At 39.6% G+C, this 21,056-nt stretch overlaps 2 protein-coding genes across 3 annotated transcripts in view; both read right to left on the bottom strand.

The window, feature by feature from the left end:
- Nucleotides 1-5,885, bottom strand: part of NAT10 (N-acetyltransferase 10) — a 39,329-nt gene extending 33,444 nt beyond the window's left edge. Inside the window, exons 1-4 of the mRNA XM_060018680.1 lie at nucleotides 5,700-5,885; nucleotides 3,650-3,772; nucleotides 3,212-3,303; nucleotides 893-1,064 (exon numbers count right to left, since the gene is read on the bottom strand). Coding sequence (XP_059874663.1) covers nucleotides 893-1,064; nucleotides 3,212-3,303; nucleotides 3,650-3,757 — 372 coding nt within the window. The 5' untranslated portion in view covers nucleotides 3,758-3,772; nucleotides 5,700-5,885. The remainder of the gene's footprint in view (nucleotides 1-892; nucleotides 1,065-3,211; nucleotides 3,304-3,649; nucleotides 3,773-5,699) is intronic.
- A 2,107-nt stretch (nucleotides 5,886-7,992) lies between these two features.
- Nucleotides 7,993-21,056, bottom strand: part of CAPRIN1 (cell cycle associated protein 1) — a 38,433-nt gene continuing 25,369 nt past the window's right edge. For both annotated transcript variants that reach the window (XM_060018678.1, XM_060018677.1), the window contains 7 exons: nucleotides 20,508-20,618; nucleotides 20,141-20,290; nucleotides 19,011-19,161; nucleotides 14,776-14,970; nucleotides 14,187-14,287; nucleotides 13,716-13,779; nucleotides 7,993-12,170 (listed from right to left, as the gene is read on the bottom strand). In XM_060018678.1, the coding sequence (XP_059874661.1) occupies nucleotides 12,106-12,170; nucleotides 13,716-13,779; nucleotides 14,187-14,287; nucleotides 14,776-14,970; nucleotides 19,011-19,161; nucleotides 20,141-20,290; nucleotides 20,508-20,618 (837 nt within the window). In that variant the 3' untranslated portion in view covers nucleotides 7,993-12,105. The remainder of the gene's footprint in view (nucleotides 12,171-13,715; nucleotides 13,780-14,186; nucleotides 14,288-14,775; nucleotides 14,971-19,010; nucleotides 19,162-20,140; nucleotides 20,291-20,507; nucleotides 20,619-21,056) is intronic.

Below are 21,056 nucleotides of genomic sequence, written 5' to 3'. Positions count from 1 at the left end.
TTTCAGCCTCCAAGGTGGGTTGTAAGCCAGCAGTGTATGGACAGCCCACTGGAATGCGGAAAGGAAAAACTAGAACTCCTATTCAAAATTTCCCACCTCATTTCTTAATTTATATTTTAAAACGTATGTTTTACGATGCACGTAATCATAATAGTGCATGCATATAATAAATACATATCAAACTGTGGGGACCTGTGCTTAAATGTGAGGATTTGTGCTTAAATGTTTTCTTTGGTGGGTGGGGCTGGGGCAGGGGGAGGGGGCGGGCGGCGGATGGAGTCACAGGTGCCAAAGAATCAAAGAACAAAACAAAGACCACCAGGGCTCAAAACAAAGACAAATGTGAAACTTAATCTATCAACTTGCCAGGCAAGAGAAAATATATACCAGTGAAGAAACTCACCAGCTGCTTCTCTGAGGGGAGAAAGCGAGGAGACTTTAAGGACGAGAAGGGCAATGATAGGGGTGGTTATTCGGTCAAGCACTCTGGATAGGACGTCCAAGTACTCGGGTCCGTCCCTAGTTAGCTAAAACAAGTCCCACTGCTCTCTGGTCACAAAAGTCTTCAGTTAGTTCTAATAGGGATCTGGGGTGCTAGGGTCACTCAAAGTTCAGTGCTTTACCAAGCTGGTTAGACCCAGTTGTGATGGAGCGTCACTGCCAGTTTGGTTATCCCTAGACAAGTGCTGCTTTTGGTAGAAAATGCTCTTTTAATGTTGGTGAGTTATCCAGTTCCTGTGGAAAGTGGCCAAGTCCTCCACAGATGAAGCTTTGGGGCAAGGAGTACACGTGACTCCTCTCCGCTCTGTACACTTGTCCTTGTGGGTGACCAAGCAGCCCAGGCACTCCCTAGCACTCTGACTCCAGTCACGGGCTGGGGCAAGTCACCTACCTGGAGAACACACATGCCAAACGTATTGCCCAGGATCTTGTGGGTCTCATTGTAGTAGCAGTAGCGAATGTTTGTGGCAGCTACGAAGAGTTCAAAGGGGTCATCTTGCTTTATGTTCAGCGTCCCGCTCTTTATTTTTTTCTGCAGCTGTCGCATTCTTTTCTTCCGATGACTGCAATCACCCCCCATCCCATGAAAGCCAGTTAACCAGAGAGGCTAGAGTTGGGAGCAGGGGATAGGCTCAACGATCACCCACTTAGACCTTCAGAGCTAGAAGGGAACTTGGAAATCATAATGCTCATCCCCTCACTCTAAAGCTGAAGGAAATGAAAGAGGCATTAGAGCAGATGGGCTTCAGAGGGAGACAGTGTAAGTCTGTGTGAGAACCCTGCCATTTTGATACTTCACTTTACAAAAAGGGTAATGGGAGTCCCTAAACCTCACATTCAGCCAAAGCTTGAAAGCAAACCTTAGTGGCCTCATTACCTCAGTCTCAAGCCAATGCTTCAACCACACAGCACTGCTTCCCAGAGAACCTGGGAGGGGCACTGTGATGGCGGGTTACTTTATTCATTTTTCCTAAATGAATTCATCCACTTCCTTCCCAGATGGTGGGATCAAGTCCTCAAGGGCAGCTCTAATCTAAGACAATACTGATAGAGGATATAAGGGTTGGAACGGAATCTGGACATCTCCCAGAAATCCCTGAACTTTTCTTTTGTCTTAAAAAACTCTGAATACCTAACTGTCAATTAACTGTTTCTTTTAGAGAAAAGAGAGAACGAGAAAACTCCAGAATCAAGGGTTACAGCAAACCAAAATTTTATCATAGTTCTCTAACTGAATAGTAGAGCCAAGGCCTTCCCCCTGGGGCTCCACTTCCTCAGCCCATGACTTAGCATCAGCCTTAATCTAATGCTCAAGACAGGGGCAGGAGAGCTATAAGAGGCACAGAAGAGATTTTTAAAAGTGAAAGCAGGTGGGTTAAGTTTGAAAGGCAAATCTGCCCAAAACACTGTAAACTGCCCAATTTCGCAGGGGGTTTCCCCACAGCAGAGTCCGCCCCAGAGACACATATACTGGGGGATAAAGGAGGGAGAAGAGGTCCAAGGACAGAACCACACAGGTGAGCTGGATTTAGGGAAGGAGATGAGCTCGGGGAGAGAGAAGAGCTCAGGAAGGTAGTCTGAGTGTCACAGAAGCAAAGAAAGGAGAGCATTTCCGAGGTGACTTTATAATGGTTTATCTGCCAAGGAACAGCACCCCCACACCCCAAACTCCTCCACACACACAGTCATAGGCAGAACTGCCAGGTTTCTAGTAGGTGACCCACCCCACCTCCTCTGGCCCAGGGCTGGATGTCTTTCCAAAAGAATTTGGGAGAAAGACTGATTTCTGTGTCGTTGGACCCAAACCACGTAAAACTCAAGTGGTGTTTCTGCGATGGGCACCATAGAAGGCAGAAAGCTGCCCTGAAGTGGGAAAAGAACAGAGCAGACACGCAGAGATGAGAGACTGAGCAAGGACCAGAGCGTCAGCACTGCGGCTCTATACCACCCCCGCGGAAGAGCTGAAATCTCATCCCCGTAGGCTTCAGGAGCTAGCCCGTATACTGCCGACCCTTGAGAAACCTGGGGGTTAACTTGCATCTAACTTAAGAGTCGGCCCCTCCGCAACCGCAGCTCCTCCACATCACAGGAGTCAACCAACCACGGACCACGCGGTACTGTAGTATTTACTACTGAAAAACATCCGTGTGTAAGTGGAGCCCTGCAGTTCTAATCCACATTGTTCAAGGGTCAACTGTACTTCAACAAATTCCCCTTGTGCCTAAGTGTGTTTGTGTTGGAGGTCTGCTCTTTACTATATAAGAAGTCTTAAGTCCACAACTTCAAAAAATAAGAACAGCAAATTGTCAAAAAACAGCAGTGAACTACTAGAGGAAGAGCTCTGAAAAAAAGGAGAAAGGGGGAAACGTTGTTGCATTAGGCATCAGGTCGTTGGTAACTTCCAAGAGCAACTGAAGGAACCTGCATTATTAGAGGGGCTTGATCAGCTGAGAAAACTAAGAAGAAAACTCGTGTGCAGAAAGCAAGGAATTGGGCTGGGGACTGAAAAGAGCATGAAAAGGATCTGAAATTTATTGTCAGGAATGAAGAAAGGGCATCAGCTCTATTATTTTTCTCTACTAGAAGTGTCCTCAGAGATAGCACCTTCATTAAGAATCCCTGAAAAACCACGTCAAAGAATCATTTCCTAGCATTTAACTAACAAGCAGGGATGGGAAGTGGGATGGGACGCTCAGAGGGCACGGCTTACCTGCTAAACCCCAGCTCTTTCTTATAACACCACAGCACAGAAGGCCGAGCCTTCACAGTTGCTCTGGACAACATGTGATGGAGTATGACCACCTGCCAAAGAAAAAAGCCATAGCATCTCAGGACCAAAAGAGACCTCCGGGACAGCCAGGCCCGAGACCACAAGGCAAGCAGTGCCCAGGTGGGGACTAGAAGCCAGCGCACATACACTTACCCTTGCACTCAGTCCACCACACCACAAATCAAAAGCTGTTAACCTGTCTGTTAATAATTCTAAATACTGAGTATTTATCACTTCCAATAAGTAAAAGAATGTTCCCACTAGGCATTTCACTTAAAGAAAACCAGTCATTATGTGTGAAACCCCAGAGTATCTGTAACATGCTGACTCTTTGGGACAGGATACAAAGTAAGTCAGGGAGCATTTACCAGGTCTTACCTGATCCTTTCCTCGATCTCCGACCACAACAAAGAGAGACCTCTGCCGCTCAGCTATCCCATTCTCAATGAGAATCCGGATTCGGTTATCCACTTTCTTCCGATGCATGGTGAAAAACTATCACTAAAACAGAAGGAAAAGACACAACTGGACATGAACATCCAGGTTCTGCGTGAGGAACATTAGCTGGCCGCCTCCTGTGGGGCTGGGAGGCTGAGCTAAGGCACATTTATAAGTATCATCTTATTGAACCCTCAAACAGCTCCCTAGGGAAGACATCGGCCTCATTTTTTAAATTACAAAACTTAGGCTTGAAAGGTGAAGAAAATGTTCCCTTGGCATGGGAAGTCAACAGGGAAGCTTTAATTCACCCCCCTATGGAGGAGTTTTTCAAAAATCGGAAACAATGTTCAAAAAAAGAATGATTAAAATGTATGATATATCTATGGGAAAATAAAGTGGTTTTCAAAAAAATTTGTTCAAAATCATTTTCATATGTTATCTAAGGATATGGATACAGATACTTATTAGAGGATAACATGGCAGGATATGCGTGTACATAATATATATATAGAAAAAAAGACTGGAAGAAAACACCAAAATGTAAGGTAGTTATTTATGGATGGTGAGATAACAGATGATTCTTATTTTGTTCTTTTGTTTTTTTGGAGTTTTGTGGGTTTTTTTTAAATTCACATATATCACTAACAAAGTCAGGAAAAGAAATCAATTGACTATTACTATGATGGAACGTGGCCATCTGTTTCCTCAAAGGAGGGAAAACTATACTGAAGCCTGTACAGAGAGATTTCAAAAGTTATTGTGATTACGTATGATAGAACATTGCATCATTATAATAAATACACCAAAGAAACATCAAAAATATCAATTATGCTTCTACAATGTAAAAGTAAAAATAACATGTTACGTAGAAACTCCAGTGCTTGCTGCATTCTAATTCTACACCTAAAGCTCATTAACTGAAACTTAACCCTGCCTTAATTGTCTTTCTAACCTCTCAATCCAAACATAGATTTTAGCAGTTCGATCTTACTGTAAAACACTACGTCATAATCAATAGCTCCTATTTTATAAAGGAAAGACCAAGTATAAATACTCAAGTACCCCAAGGAAGAAAAGTGACGGAGACAGGATTCACATGCAGGCCTCCCCTGATTCCAAAGCCTGAACCCTTTCCAGTTCACCAACCTGACCAGCTTGTCAGCTGAGTTGCGGGCCACACAAAGACCCCACAACCAATCAACAACTAATTATTGCTTTTTGTTCTAGTTACTGTGGGAGCCCCAGAAGTAGTACCAGATAAAGCCTTGACTTCGAGGAGCTTTCATTTTCCTTAAAGAAAATATTTAAGAGAAAGAAATGAGGGATAATCTGTCTAAAGACAGACAAATTAGATGTAAAACTAATTGCTACAGTGGTCTGATGAAAGTCTGAGATTACTGTGGGCTGGAGTTGCCATGGAAGGCTTAATGGATGAGGAGGGCCTTGAAAGAAGAGAAAGAGGATTATTTTTCATTCATCTATTAGTCTAAGAAATATACATAGCATCTATGTGCCAGGCACCACTCCAGGTGCACTGGCAAACAAAACAAAGTCCTGAATGTGCCTGCAGAATACGGAGTATAAACGAATGAGCAGAGTGAAGTAGCTAAGAGCGTGGGAGGATCTAGATGAAATCAGACTGCCTCAGTTCAGTGCCAGGTGCTGCAATCAGGAACTGTGGGCAAGCTCCGCAGAAAGCAAACGTGTTGTCACCCACCCACTCACCCCACCCCACCCCCAGAGCCCCTAGAGGATGGAGATCAAGCCACGCAACCCGCCAGAGCTCTCGAGAAGCACTCCCGAGAGTGGCCGCCTACTGGGGAAGAGGGTCCTGTTATCTAGGAGCGCCCGGGTGGGGCGGCAGTCGGCATGGGCCGGGCATCAGCACGGATGCAGAGCCTTCGTCCTGGAGCCAGTCTCCTCCGGGCCCAAGAAGGACACGGACACCGACCTCGGCACCCATCCCCAGCCATCCCGTGATGGGTACCTGCGCCCAGAGCCGGGCGGACTCCAGCCAGGAGCGAAGAGGAAGCACGTGGGGGGTCACCGAACTTCTGCGGGAGAAGCGGGCGCAACGGGCTGCCCCTAGCGGATGCCTGGTCGCCGACTCTCAACAGTTTGCCTCCCTCGGCAACGCGCGTCGAGCTCAGGCGCCCGTAGGCGGTGCGTGCGCTGGCGAACTAACGGAGCGGAGACGGCGAGCGAGAGGGGACCTTCTCCACCCCTGTCCCTGCGTGATGACGTCATGGACCCGGGAGGCGGGGCTGCAGCAACTGCGGCTGCGCGGTTTAGTCTCTGCCCGCCGTAGCTGTGGTGCGCGTTGTAAGTTGCCTCTTCGTATCAAAATTAAGAGACCGTGACTACGGAGGGCAGAGTAAGCAGATGCCCGCACCCGCAGGGCCTGTCAGTGCGCTGGGGCCAGCTCGGGTGCCCAGACAGGTCCGGGGCAGCACACGGTAAGTGGTCTGGGGTTTTCAGTGTTAGCCTGGTTATGCGAGATGACTGGCTCCGGGGATCTGTGCGTAATTTTGACAGTCCTCTTACTTTAACTATTTTAATGCGATAAGATGGGGAAACTCGATCAGCAGAGCTGTCATTCAGCTCACTTGACCCTCCCCATCCTCAGTAATGACCTTGTAGACCTCTCTGGCATTCCGTAGATTTTCTACCCACCATTGCTGCTCCTGTACTTTGGCAGGCTGCCTTTAGGCCTGTATCTGGCTGTCAAATGCTGTTGTTCTGAAAACCAGCTCTGAGGCTCTGCTTTCGTTACTTCCCCTCCCCCCCCCCAACTCTCGGACGAACTCGGTCAAGCGGTTGACTTGAAGGGCCACCTATGTAGTTATGGTTTTTTTGGCCAGATCGTTGAATTTAACAAATCCAACTGCTTGCTCAACATTTCTCGATGCCTCAGTCAGAAAGTTGAAGCCGAATTCATTTGCCTTTCTTCCTTAAACTCCTTCCTCAAAGCAGAATGTAATTCTCTACCTCCAAATCTAATGTAATCAGCAGCACCGCCCATCGTATTTTTTTGTAATTCCCTCAACAAAATGTCAATATGCTAGACACAAGAGATAGTGACCAAAACAGTCCTATCTCCTGTGAAACTTACAGTCTAGGTAAGAAAAAAGTGTTAAGAAAAAAGTATCCAGTGAGTAAAAAATAAGGCACTGCTTTAGAGGGGGACTTGGAAGGACTCTGAAGTGGTGACTTGGAGTAAGACCTGAATTTAGAAAGAATGAGCCTTAAGAACAATGGAGTGAAAAGCTTTCCCATGCATTAAGTGTAACACATGAAGACTCCAAGATGGAAAAAGTCTCAGCAAAGCAGCCAGTGTGACCAGAGTACAGTGAGCAAAGGGAAAACTGGTAGGAAACTAGACCAGATAATTGAAGGGCACATGGACCACAGATTTGAATTCTACGTGTGATGGGAAACCACTGGGGTCTGAGTAACAGGGAAGTGACAAAATCTGATTTGCCCTTTTAAAAGGCTCAATCTGGCTGCTATGCAAAAAACTATACTACAGGAGAGCAAGAGTAGAAACACAGACAACCGTTATAAGCTACTGTAGCTACCTGTTCTGATGTGGTGGTCACAAAGTGCTAGTAGACTCAGGATATATTTTCAAGGTAGAACCACATGTAGATTTGCTTAAGGACTATAGATACAAGGTATGAAAGGGAATCAAAGATACGAGCAACTGGATGTAGGTTCATCAAGAAATCAATTTCGAATACTCGACATTCAAAGCAAGATATTAAAGTAGGAGTTTGTTTGGGGGAGTTTGGGACCTAGAACTACTTGGGTGACTAAAATGCTGATTGCAGTCAAAGTCCTGGGATTGGATAAGATCAGCTAGGGAAGAATGTTAGCTAGGGATGAAGTCTGCAACCAAGGCCTGGAGAACTCAGCAAAGGATACTGAGCAGTGGCCAGTTAGGAAATATGTAGAATCCCATTTACTACCACCCTCCACTTTATGTTGTAACCGTTTCTTACATGGGCTACTCCAATAGCCATCTCTTGCACCATATTATTTTGTTCTCAACACTGCACTGTTTTGGGGGGGGGGGTGGTTTTGTTGTTGCGTTGTTTTTGCTGCTCCACGAGGCTTGCAAGATCTTAGTTCCCCAACCAGGGACTGAACCCGGGCCCACAGCAGTGAAAGCACAGAGTCCTAACCACTGGACCACAGTGGAATTCCATGCACTGAATGTTCTTAAATGGCAATTTTATTAGGTGACCCACCATCCTCTCCCCCCCAACCCCACCCCCTATACATATAGCTTAGAAATCTTGTTTCCAACTGTTAGAGACAAAACTTAACATGGAATAGAACTTACAAAGCTATTCTTAGTAGCCCTTACTGTTGCTTCAGCTTCCTTCTAGCTCTACTAAATCTGTACTCTTTTCACTTGAGCGAGAGAGCCTTTCTCAGTCACTGGAGACTGGACTTGGGACATGTGGTTCTCTCCCCTTCTTTACTAGTTTACTACTCCTCATCCTTCAAGTCTTAATTACTCCTCTCAAAAAAGTCTTTCCTGATCATTTTAACTGGGTCCTATCCTATCATGGCCTTAATATCTATCATCAACCATATTGCTCCATAATGGCTTTTGCCATACCTCAGTGTCATCACGTCAATATCTTTGATCAAACTGTTCAATGAAAGCAGGAACCACAGTGATTCTGTCACCACTGAATGCTTAGTGCTTGGAATGGTGGCCTGGCAAAGAGTACCCATATTTACTGAATGAAGCGTTAGTTTACTGACTTAATACAGTGGCTCCCTAATAAACACACCATACTTAAAGAAAACCAGTATTAGAAGTTAAGAACACAACACTAAAAATTGTCTTTACTAAATCAGGTGGTCTTTCACTACCTACAAACTTAAGGAGCCAGTCTTCTGCATGGGACTGGATTAGGCTTCAGAACAGCTGTTAAAGTAAGGTACTGAAATCCCAATTGAGAAGAATGTAGTAGTCTAACAAGTAAGTAAGGCAAGGCTACCAGAGATTTAAATTTTTTCCTCTCCTCTCACAAGTAGCACTTCTTCACTTAGAGCTTTGCTTGATGGTATAAACAACTAAAGCAAACTTCACTCAAGGACAATAAGGTATCAGGTTTTAATATAATTTAATCTAATGTAATTTAAAACATTCACTAGTCTTTACCAGTAGTTTTGTAGAATTCAAAATGGGAAAGGGTATAGAGATGAGGCTTAACAAATTACTTTAATATTCCTGAGGGGTCTCCCTCCCCATTAACTCTTTTAGAAGGGATAAGCTCAAGGGCAATACTGATTCTTTTGATATAACTTATAGTCAATAAAACTTCAGAGTTCTTAATAAGAACTCAACTGGGATGGGGATTCAGAAGCTTAAAGATGAACTGAAGGGTTTTAACTCTGTGCTTACCTGTATCCCATTTCCCCTAATAAGATATATTACTGAAAATATAATGAACAATACAAATTTCCTAAGACACTTAGGCTGACTACTCAACTACCTTCTACATTTTATGAACTGCTTGTCGACAGAACATCTCAGTGCATGAGCCTTCTGAGAATAAACACACATTCTCATGTCTCTAAGTGAAGTCTCCCACATAACAGAGTCATATACATAGGAGACAAAAAAACTGCAGAAGCTAACTGATTAAAAATATTTAACGGATTTCATTTTAATATCAAGATATGATGATCAGAAAAACTTTCATATTCTTTAGGGATATTAGGATCTGAAAAAAAAAAAGCCTTAACCAAGGTAATCAATGACACTCTACCTTAAAGCTTTAAAATAGAAGTCTCATTGTCCACATGAGATGACTGATACTGTGCATTTACTTGAAAGTACTTTATATATGGAGTCTTGCTATACCAAGAAGCTACAGGGCCACGTGTGATAATCATTTTCTTTCAACTCTGCTAGAATATGCATTTGCCCAAACAAGGCCTTCTGCAGGTAGGACAAGTATTCACATTTTATACAGAACACCTAGTACCAAGACTCAGATCTTAATGGGACTTTTTAAAAAGTTATCTGCCCCATAATGAGGCACTGCTTTAAAAAATATAGTCTGAATTGAGGCATAAAATTGAGGCATAAAAGCTTTAGATTTAGACTACAATGGTAGAATGCCAAAAAAAAAAAGCATAGTATCTCAAAAGGAACAAACGATTCTTTTAAAAACATACATAGAAATAATCAAACTACTAACACCTTTACATATTCACAGCATCTGCACTAATGCATAGAAGTCTGAAACCTAGAAAGCATTTCTCCTCCATCCCATCTCTGAACTGATTCATAGAGATCACTGTATAAATAACTTGCTTCAATTTTGATTTTAAATCTCATGAAATTTTCTACACAGATAGCAAATTTAGTTTTATATATAGGATTGTAAGCATACATCATCTATAGGGATTACCCAGTAAATCACGAATATTTTATCTATCCCCCTAAAATACAGCAAACATATGGTTGTGGTACATCCCAGGCAGATGTCATTTAAAGCACACAAGGGGAGGTGCTAGCAGAAGAAATACTTATTTGCAAAAGTAAACAGATAACCCTTCCAATATGATGTACCACAACCACACATGAGAAAAGAACTTCTTTTATTTTAAAATAAACATTGAAGATTCCCCCCCTTCCCCACCACCCTACAAAACTTCTGAATGTGGAATGTTCAATAGCCTAACCATTTTAGTAGGTTACAAAACCAGCAAATACTCCAGTTGTCTAACGATGAACGTTTGAGAATGGTTTTGTGGGGTTTTTTGTTTTTCTTTTTTTAAAGTAGCTGAGCACCTACTGGAAAAATTCCTTAGCTAAAGGCTGAAGACTAAATTCAATTTCTGCACAGAAAATACCATTAACTTAGTAGCCTTTGCTTAATAGGTGGGATTAATTCTCCATGAAGTCCAAGTGGGATACAACAAGCAGCATTAAGTTCATAGGCACACAAAACTAGTGCTCCAACTGCTAGCACAAATTTCAACATAGTACATAAATTACTAAACTGTCCTCTTCATCAAACTTGGGACTCTCCCTATACATCTATGGGAAGGAATCACCACTTTGAATATAAATACCTCCATGAGAAATGGATAATTCAATTAGGGTTAGACAAAAGATAAGTGCAAGTACTATAGAAATAGCTGCTGGAGATAACCATAAAATTTGGAACACTAACTGCATGGGGTGAACCACATAAGCTGCTAGCTGTTGAACACCAGTGTTTCAAGATACAACTTTTATAAACATGTTTTATTTGTTTGCTTATACCATCAGAACTGAAACTACTGACTGTCGTTTCCCTAAAATAGGGAAATCAATCTAAAACACATACTGGTGCTTTTCAAAAGATAGCAATTTAAAAGGGTGGTAGCAGCAGGCATTTGATATCTTTTTCTTTTAAAAACTTTCAGGCTTCAGGAAAAACATGTGACCAAGGTTGTTACGATTATCCATTAGAGATTTTCATCAGTACCTGTACCAATTTAGGTGACAATACAGCAAGATCCAAGGATTAGTGACAGACAATGTACATCATAAGGAATGATATATAGTACCAATCCTTACAAAAGTCATTGTCAAAGAAACTGTTAAGTGTCCAAAAAGGTATCTAAATATTTCACATTAAGTACAGAAGCGGCCATCCAGATTAGATCCCTTATTTGTTGCATATTTTTCAAAAAGTGCCAATCAAAGCCTAATTTTGCATTTTGGCTTTGTCTTATACAGTATCAGCTGTTAAAAAGCAATTTGCATGTGTTTTCAACCACAGTCGTCTGGCCAGAGAATGAACAGTGCTGTGTCAAACCCTAAGGCTGGTAGCCAGCCTTATATGTGTGATTAAGGACCCATGCATAATTTGGTATGCATCTAAATGTTCAGTGCTCCAATTTAACTGGAAAAGCTGTGAAATGCAGTTGTTATGCCAAACCACACTCCATTCCTTCCATCTTCCTTTCAAGGGAAATAGTTTTGTCAATTACCACTGAATAATAGGGCTGATTTGTAGATTTTATCCAAAGTCAAGTCAATCTTGCTTTTTCCAAGCCACTTAAAATAACTATGGAGATACCACCCCGTTAAAGTATATGATGTTTTACTCCTAAGCAAGGGTGAGGAATCTGAGTATCATGTGCAAGACTCAAGATGACGTTTAGGACAGAACATGCAGAGTAAAAATAGTTTCCTTCCATATCCAGGTAATATAAAGCTGACAACTGTAGTCCTGTCTTTATGGGATGAAAACAGTCCCTTTACAATAAGTTTGCTGAAAGGGAGAACAAATAGATAATAACTCTTCTGGTAACATATTATGGTACACTGGCCAGTGTGTTTTTGGCGATTAAACATAATCCTGTGAATCAGATTAATTCACTTGCTGAGTGTTCATTTGCGGCATCCCTCTGTTGGGTCTTGGGGGCCCTCCACGACCTAGAAGACAAAAATGGCATTTGGTTTTTCTTTCAAATATTATTTATTTTGCCTTCAAGCAGATTTTCATCTGAAGTCAAGAAGCATGTGGGCAGCTTGTCACCACATTATTAGGTTTAAGAGGTCAATTCTTCAGTGTTCAAGTTTCACCTGTCCTGGAAGTTGTCATGCGCAAATTTGCTCATGTTCTCTAGCTAAAAGAAGAGTAGAGCTAATGGAGTATTCCACCAGTACTCATTCATTCATTCATTCAACAAGTATTTATTGAGTGCCTACTATGTGCCAGGCACTGTCATCAGGTGTTGGAAATAGATACAGCAGTGAAGACAGACAAGGTACCTGCTCTCATGGAGCTTACATTCTAGTGTACACTCTAGCTTACATTTCAGTAAGTAAGTAACATCATACTATCAAAATTAATAAAAGCACCAGAATGAAAAACAGACCTTATTACCTAAACTGTTAAAAAGAAACTACATAACATTCAAAATTGTATAATGACTTGTAACAGATAAAGTAACTTTTTACATGCTGTTAAAACAGATTTTTAGCTACCAGTCAACTCAACTTTCATAGAATATGCTACAAGGTGAGAAAGAACATAACCCACATTCACATGCAAATATCCTTTGATAGTTCAAGTCAGTAATTCTCAAGTGATCCATAAATTTTTTTAAAAATGCACCCTTTTTGCTGGCCAGTTTCTACTAGCATTGAAATCAAAGTACTTTGTAATTCCTCCTTAACATACATTTTATACATGTTATGGCCAATATCTAGAGGAAATCTATTCAATTTTACTTCCCTCCAATCAGAGAACCATTTAGAACTTCAGACCATATGAAACGATACCTCTAATTGTTACACAGATTGACTTCCTACCCAAATAGTAAGTAGTTTTCCTATGGTAATAGACAAAAGCCAAAAACTCTTAAAACCTATAATTTTTAAGTATAGTTCTGTAAGTTAGTTAGGAATTTGGAGGTTTTGTTTCAAAGTCAGAAATAATTTGACATTTATATCACTAATAATGGTCCAAAAGGCATTGAAATTTCAATTAGTTCTATTACTTCTAAATGGTTCTCTTAATGTAACTATGGCTTATCCGGCCATTAAAGGGTTTCTGGCCCTAAAATATAATATGCATGTTTGAAAAATGAAAGAGGAATAATAAATTTATATAAATGTTTAATCTCATTCCAAAAATGTCTTACAAAAATGTTTTGGTAAGTACTTCCTAAAAACATTTAGCAGGTTTTAGGACCTGAAAAATAATTTGCAGTTGGAAAAACACTTTTTCTGAGGAGGAGAGATGTTCTAGTTTTCGAGACAGTTTATATAGTAACAGGGAAAGTCATTCAAAAAATTAAATTTGGGTTCAAGATAAGTTTTAGAAACAAAGCATTTCATTTAATCCCTAGCAACAAGTCTGGAAATGATAAATGTATTCCTAACATGTAACCTACATGCAGACTATGAACAGCTCTTCCAAGGCCAGAACAGAAGCTCCACTTAGGAGCTAGGATCACCACCACAAAATATTACCTCGTGGGGCTCCCCGTGGTCCACTCTGCCCAGAGCCTCGCTTGAAATTCTGCTGATATCCATCCTAAAAGACAAGCTAGTTAGTACTGAAGAAAAGGCAATTTTTTAATGCTTACCCATCTATCTCTATTCTTACAGTCTAACACTTGTAGAATACAGAATTCTTTATTCTTTTAGACATTTAAATACAGCATTACTACAAGTTATTCTTTAATCGTACTTCTATTCTCAAGATCAATGAGATATATTTCTCAGCTCTTAAAAGTCACTGTTTTTACCAGCCTCTATTAAATGAATACCTATATTGAGTGCTAAGAAAAGCAAAAATCATTCTCCATAAGGAAGTATCTTGTACAAGGTACAAAATTAGCCCCAAATTACTTAGTTGCTCAAGTGCATCAAGCAACTACATTAGTCCCTTTCATTTGGGGTATTTAGGTCAGGTTTATATTTTATAACAATTTTACCTACCCGCTGATAGCCAGAGTAGTCCCGGGGAGCACTGAACTGAGACTGTGTATATCCACTGTTTGGAGTGTTAGAGAATGGAGGGCGGTAACCATCATATCCTCCTAAAATTTAGGACAAGAAAAAAAACAACTTTCTTATCTTCAAAGGGAATTTTTACTTTCTCATTACTGACCAAGGGAAAAACTGAAAAATTGTAAGCTATGCTAGTTATTCAAACTAATCTACTATCCTGATCCAATCTGTTTATACATTAACTGCCTTACAGGATAAAATTTTCACCCATCCATGCACATACACAAAAAAAAAAATAACAGAAAATCTCCATAAGGTCTGACAATTTATAGAAAGCAATATCCCCTACAGGACAGTGGTAGACATGGGTTTAATACATACAAAAAAACTCAGTTCCAATTTTGCCAATTTAAATGACGGTATCAACACATACTAAAAATGTTTATGTTGTACATAAGAAGCTAATGCAGAGAGATACATATTTTTCCTAAAAATCATATGACATATTTCTATATATTGTGCAAGTCAGAAAAGAACATGAACTTGCTTTCTGGGGTTTTTCTGTTTTTGTTTTTACCTCTGAATCCATTAGCAGGTCCCCTGTATCCATTCATCAAGCCTCTAGCACCACGGGAGCCTCCACGAGACACACCACGACTGTTGTAATAGGGCTGACTGCTACGTGGAAATCCAGTGTTCTGCTGGGGAGGCTGCTGGTGGTTACCAGTCACTTGATGGGTCTGGTCCTGGGAACCATGGTAAGTGCCAACCACTATAAAAGAAAAAAATACATACTTACATACATATGTATATACACACACACACACAGCTCATTATAATTTGTCTGATTTCCTACATGCTTTCTGGTTTAAGAAATGTCTTACACAGTTTCCTCAAAGTTTAATTCTGTCTTTAAATTTTCATATTAACAATAGGGAAAACTACACATTAATGAAGTCCCTGTCTTTCTCCTGTATTAAGCTAAAGGGAATAAAATTCTGCAACAAATTCCAAACCTTTGAAAGCGCACATTGTGTGAGAGCACACAATTCTATCCTTCCAAATGACTTGAAAGGCTATATTATTAAACATCTTCTGAGAGGCATCTGCTTATAGCACAAGAGACCCGCAACAGTCAAAAGATCTTACATACTGAAACACCTACCATCTTGTACCATTTAATTATTTCATTATAAAGCTCCTACTGGTAGTTTTCTTATTCTTTTAAATTTTCCTTGATACTTATTAAAACATACAAAAACATACTCTCCCAGAGCTAAGCAGCTATATGCTAGAATACTCAATTACAAAGATAAATCAGCAGAGAGGCCTTCAACTTACACCCCACCCTAATACTTGAGTACATTTCAAGTACTTTTAAAGCACAGTCAATTTAGAAGAGAGTTAAATGGTACTCACACGGGCACTCAACCCCCTGGAGTGAAGGGAAGGTTCTAGAAGGTCCACACTATCTTATACCCCCTCCTCCTTCCACAATGGGGAGAAGTCTAAAATCTAGAAACCTTCAAAAATGAAATACCAAGGTACATTTCAGGTATTACCCCAATGTTCATAATTTACAGGGGAGAAAAAACAGTGCTAACAGTATCTTCGGGAGGTGAGGAAGGCATAGACCAAAAGAAGGCCCACACCCCAGGAACAAAAACAGTCAGCAGCCTTTAGTCAGCCCAATTCTCCCGTGTTTGGGCAGAGAGAACAGGTGAGTCTTGAAAATATTTAGCTGAGCTATTTTATAACCTCAAGAAACCCACATTTATTAGTTCTTCAAATGATATTTTGCAATGAAAAAGCTAGAGAATGCCTAGGAACAGAAGGGGTCATGGCTCCTTTTTGAACTATGTAATGGACCAGATACACTATTCACAGTGTGCTCTTTCTACATAAATTACCTTTTACTACATTCCCAAAATTTTAACTTATAAGCAAATATCACAAGTACCAGTAACATTTTCTACCTAAAAAGATTCATTCAGGGAATTCCCTGGTGGTCCAGTGGTTAGGACTCCGCACTTTCACTGCAGGGGGCATGGATTCAATCCCTGGTGGGGGAACTAAGATCCCACATGCCATGCGCCTTGGCCAAAACATAATAAAAATTTTTTAAAAATAAAAAGATTCATTCATATGCAAGTAAAAAGTAGAAGAACTGAATTTTCGACTCACTTTTTATCAATAAGAATTCTATTATGCCTTTTGGTCAAATCTCACTGCAAGAAACTCAAAGTAGAACAATTAAAGGGTGATCTTTATTTAAAAATACCAGAATTCCTATTTGAGTGCATGTAAAGCATAAACACTAGCATAAAAAATAGCCAAAGATCCTTGCCAGATCCTTTTTTTATGTTGTTCCTGACTAGATACTAATTCAGATTAAAACAAAACTTCTGGAATGATGGGATACACTGCCTTGTTCAAATATCAGAATGCCCTCAACCTGCCAGGCCTGGTCCTAGAAACAAGGGATGAGTTAGCTGCCAACACATAATCTTTGCCCATAAGGAAGTTTTAATAATGGGAAATAATAAGTAAATAAAATATACATACAAGTAAAAACATCTATACTGTATCAGGTAATAAGTGATTAAGGAAAACACCAAGTAGAATAAATGAGTGACCAAGTGAGCACATTACATTTGGACAAGGCAATGAAGGAAGGTCTCTGTGAGGTGATATCTGAGCATAGACCTAAAAGTCAAGAAGCAAGCCATGGAAACATCAGTGGAAGAAAGTTTCAGGCAAAAAGAAAAGGAAGTGTAAAGGCCGTGAGAAAGGAAAGAATTTGTGTTTGTGGCTGGTATGGGCACATAAGGAAGAAAATAGGATATACAACCAGAATCAAGGCAGGGGCCAGATCATGGATCTTGTAAACCAAGGTAAAGACTTTGGATTTCTTTTCTAAATGTAATTGGCAGTCACTAGGAGGTTCTGAACAGGAGAGAGGCATCTGATTTACATTTTAAAATAATCACTCTGGCTACTGTGTGGAGAACAGACTGGACTAAAATAAGAGTCAAGGGAGACAACTGCAATATTCCAGATAAGAGCTGATGGCTGCCTAGATCAGAGTGGTAGGGTGGAGGTGTCTGAGCAAAGCAGATGGGCCGATTTGATTTTTTACTGAAAATATCTGTAAATGTTATGAAGTTAAGTTTCATAAATAATGTGTATTTTGAAATGGTAACAAAAGTTATCTAGTCCAGTGCTTCACGGTCAATTAGTAATGTCAAGTAGAATATAAGAACAAGATAGCTTGAAATCAACTGGCACAAAGGGCCAAACTAACCAAATCAAATGATATACAGTAATTTTTAATTTCATTACACCATCTGAAAAAAAGGTAAAACAGCAAGCATGTTAGCATAATGTCTAAAGGCACCAAATATATCCGCTCTACAACCAACTTATGAACACAAGCATGCCTCATTTTATTGTGTTTCTCTTTATTGCTCTTCACAGATACTGCATTTTGTTTTGTTTTGTTTTTACAAATTGAAGGTTTGTGGCAACCTTGTGTAGATCAAGTCTATTAGTACCATTTTTCCAACAGCACTTGCTCATTTCATATCTCTGGGTCACATTTTGGTATTTCTTGCAATATTTCAAACTGTTTCATTATTATATTTGTTATGGTGATCTGTAATCAGCGATCTTTGATGTTACTACTATGACTCAGTGAGGTCTCAGAGGATGGTTAGCATTTTTTGACAATAAAGTATTTTTAAATTAAGTCATGTACACTGTTTTTTCAGACATAATGCTATTATTGCACACTTAATACGCTATAGTATAGTGTGAACAGAATTTTTATATGCACTAGGAAACCAAAAATTTCACATGACTCACTTTGAGATATTTGCTTTATTGCAGTGGTCTGGAACCGAACCTGCAATATCCTCAAGGTACGCCTGTACATGGCAATGAATAATTAAAGGAGCCTGAGAACAAGAAGTCCAGTTTTATCATTCAAAAACACAGATAGCATAACTGCCAAATTTCTGTCAGACTGTGGTTGATTCAACCTCCCTGATTAGTGATGCTGAATACTACAGTGATATGTAAGAAAAATCAATGTTGACCCAGGTCTGTCAAGAAATTAGACAATCAGAGATAGTTACTCACGTCAGTCAGTCCAGTTACTCACATCAGTCAGTCCAGTAGAATTAAAGTATTAACGCCTATGGTTCTTAATAGGGTTTGCTAGCTTGTTGTGGGATTCCAATTAAATCTCTTAAGAATTAAATAACCAAAGACCTAAAAAAGCTATTTATGTCTTACAAATGTAAGAAATCTAAAATATCTATATCCACATTATTATTGTGATAGGTATGACAACTGGCCAAATTATGACCTTACTTGCCAACAAGGACCTTGTTTCAACCTAGTCCACCAAATGCAGCCACACCAACTCCTTTACTGCTTAATTTTGTATAACCAACTTGCTGCCAGGTATCATGCCAGCAGGCTTCAAATAATTAGCAATTAAGAGCAAAGTTGATCACAATTTGAATAACAAGTTTAATTCCTCTAAAATCACATAATGAAATAAGATAGGATATTATGAAAACTCACTAACCAAGGGAAAATGGGCATAAAGCCTCCAAAAACTGCAATAATTCACATAGAGCAAATATGGGCTTGATTTTACTCAGGATCAGCAATGAAAAATTCATATGATCTACTACCAAAACAAAAACTCCTGGACACTGCCACTCAAAAGTCCAAACTCTCCTAACACTGTCAATAACTGCACTGCAAAGCAAGTAGTCAAGGAGGTGACACTGGTTTTCCTACCTGTTTGAAGCTGTTCTTGCTGAAGCTCTGTTTGTTCTACTTGGTGAGGCTGACTGGAAAAGCTCTGGTTATAACTGGTTTGGTACTGATTTTGCTGTTTTAAAGTTTCTGGTTCATTAACAGGAGGAACTGGGGCATTCATATTGAACACCTATAAGTAAATAAAGTAAATGATTAGTTCTTCCCTTTATGCTAATCATTTCCCTACTTTTAACATGGCCATGGCAGATCTCAATTCTGGTTTTACCTGAAACGTAAGAAAGACCATTACAGAAGTCTCAGACATCTCTCTCTCTCTCTCATACACACACATACACACACAAACAAACACACACACACACACACACACACACACACACACACACCCCTCAGTTCATGCACTTCAATGTCGAAAATACATATATACCATATAGCACTTAAAGCAGAGTATAAATGGGGATTAAAAATCTAAAAAGACATATAATCAGAAGCCTTGGAAATGCTATTATAAATGAGAAATCTTTTTAAAAGATGCAAGCCCCTGACAAAATATCACTTACAGAAATTAAAAATCTAAGAACTTTAATTTAAATAGTTATTTTATTTTTATTGATACTTTCATCAAAAATTAAGCATTTAACTCTGAATTTTCCTGTGAGCACTGTTTTGGCTGTATCCCATCAATCACAGTATTTTCATTATCATTATTTTCTAGAAATTCTGCAATTTAGAGATGCTTACTGAAGAACCAGGGTGAAGTATCAAAATGTCCATTACTTTACTTTGAGATATACTTCAGTAAAATAAAAGATTAAGCAAATATGGCAAAGTGTAAACAGTTGTTAAATCTAGGTAATGATCTATATATATAATAGATGTTATACTAGTCTACTTTTTTCATGTTTACAGTTTTGTTAATCAAATCAAAACGGTGAAACTACAAAACAAGAAGACATGGGCACATAACTCCTAAGACTCAAATTTATCTCTGGGAACAGAAAAAAATGAGAGTCTGTCTTCAATTAAATATACCCTACAGTTAGGGTAGATGCAGACTCAAGCGCAAAGTTAAATAAAGACTTTCTATTGAGACTCTAGCATGAAGGTAGTACACACCAGGCACTTAATGTTAGTCGGATTAATTTGCTTACCGTTTGCATGGATTGGAATGGAGCTGCATTTACATTGATTCCACTGCTATGTAAAGGTTTGCTTGTCCCAGCCTGGAACACCTGAGGCTGAGAAGCAGCAGGAAGGGATGATGATGCTGTAGTCTGGTCTGTATTTAAAGAGATTGTTGCCTAAACGCAAAGTGAATAATCACACTTTAGTGGTAAACTAAGCCAAGTCTACTACCCATACGTATGTTAACAAGCTCAACTATTTTATGAAACAAAAATACTACAGTGCATGCATTGGGTCCAAAACGAAGAGACACTGTATTAACAGTTATTTACCTCCACCCAATTCATGTATAATTGCCTCATCAAGTTTACATGACCTGGTAACAGAACTTGCCTGAATCTGGTCAATTGGTTCCTTTTGTGGTCGTTGCTCGGTAGCATGAGAAGGCTGGTACAAGGGTTGAGATGCTGTATATCCCTCACTTGTAGATGAAACCAAAGGAACCTACAAAGAAGTAAAGAAATCAAAGCTTCATTCTGTTATAAACCACCTTTAATACATACAGGGTTAAGAAACAGATATGATAAAGAGACTATAAAACCTAACAACTGCAAGAATATATATATTATTAAAGCTCAAAGTTAAATAAACCCTAGTCCAGTTATGAAGCTCCCCACAAATGTAGATAACATCTACACTAAGTTTTAAAATTATGAAATCTAAAATCTCAGTTCAAAATTAAAAACCTTCTTCCTTCATTATAATTGTAAACCCCAAGGATTAACAAAAAAATTTTTTTAGTTCATCAAAAGAAAAATAAATGTAAAGATGGAAATAAAGGCCGATAGCTAGCTACCCATGCCAGACTTGGACACTTATCAAATTCCTACCTGGTTTTCATAAACTAACTAAGAAAGAGACCCAAGAAGTGATTAAAAACAA

The sequence above is a fragment of the Delphinus delphis genome, chromosome 8, assembly GCF_949987515.2.
Source record: "Delphinus delphis chromosome 8, mDelDel1.2, whole genome shotgun sequence".
NCBI classification, from domain to species: Eukaryota; Metazoa; Chordata; class Mammalia; order Artiodactyla; family Delphinidae; genus Delphinus; species Delphinus delphis.
This window is presented reverse-complemented; position numbering and strand designations above follow the sequence as displayed.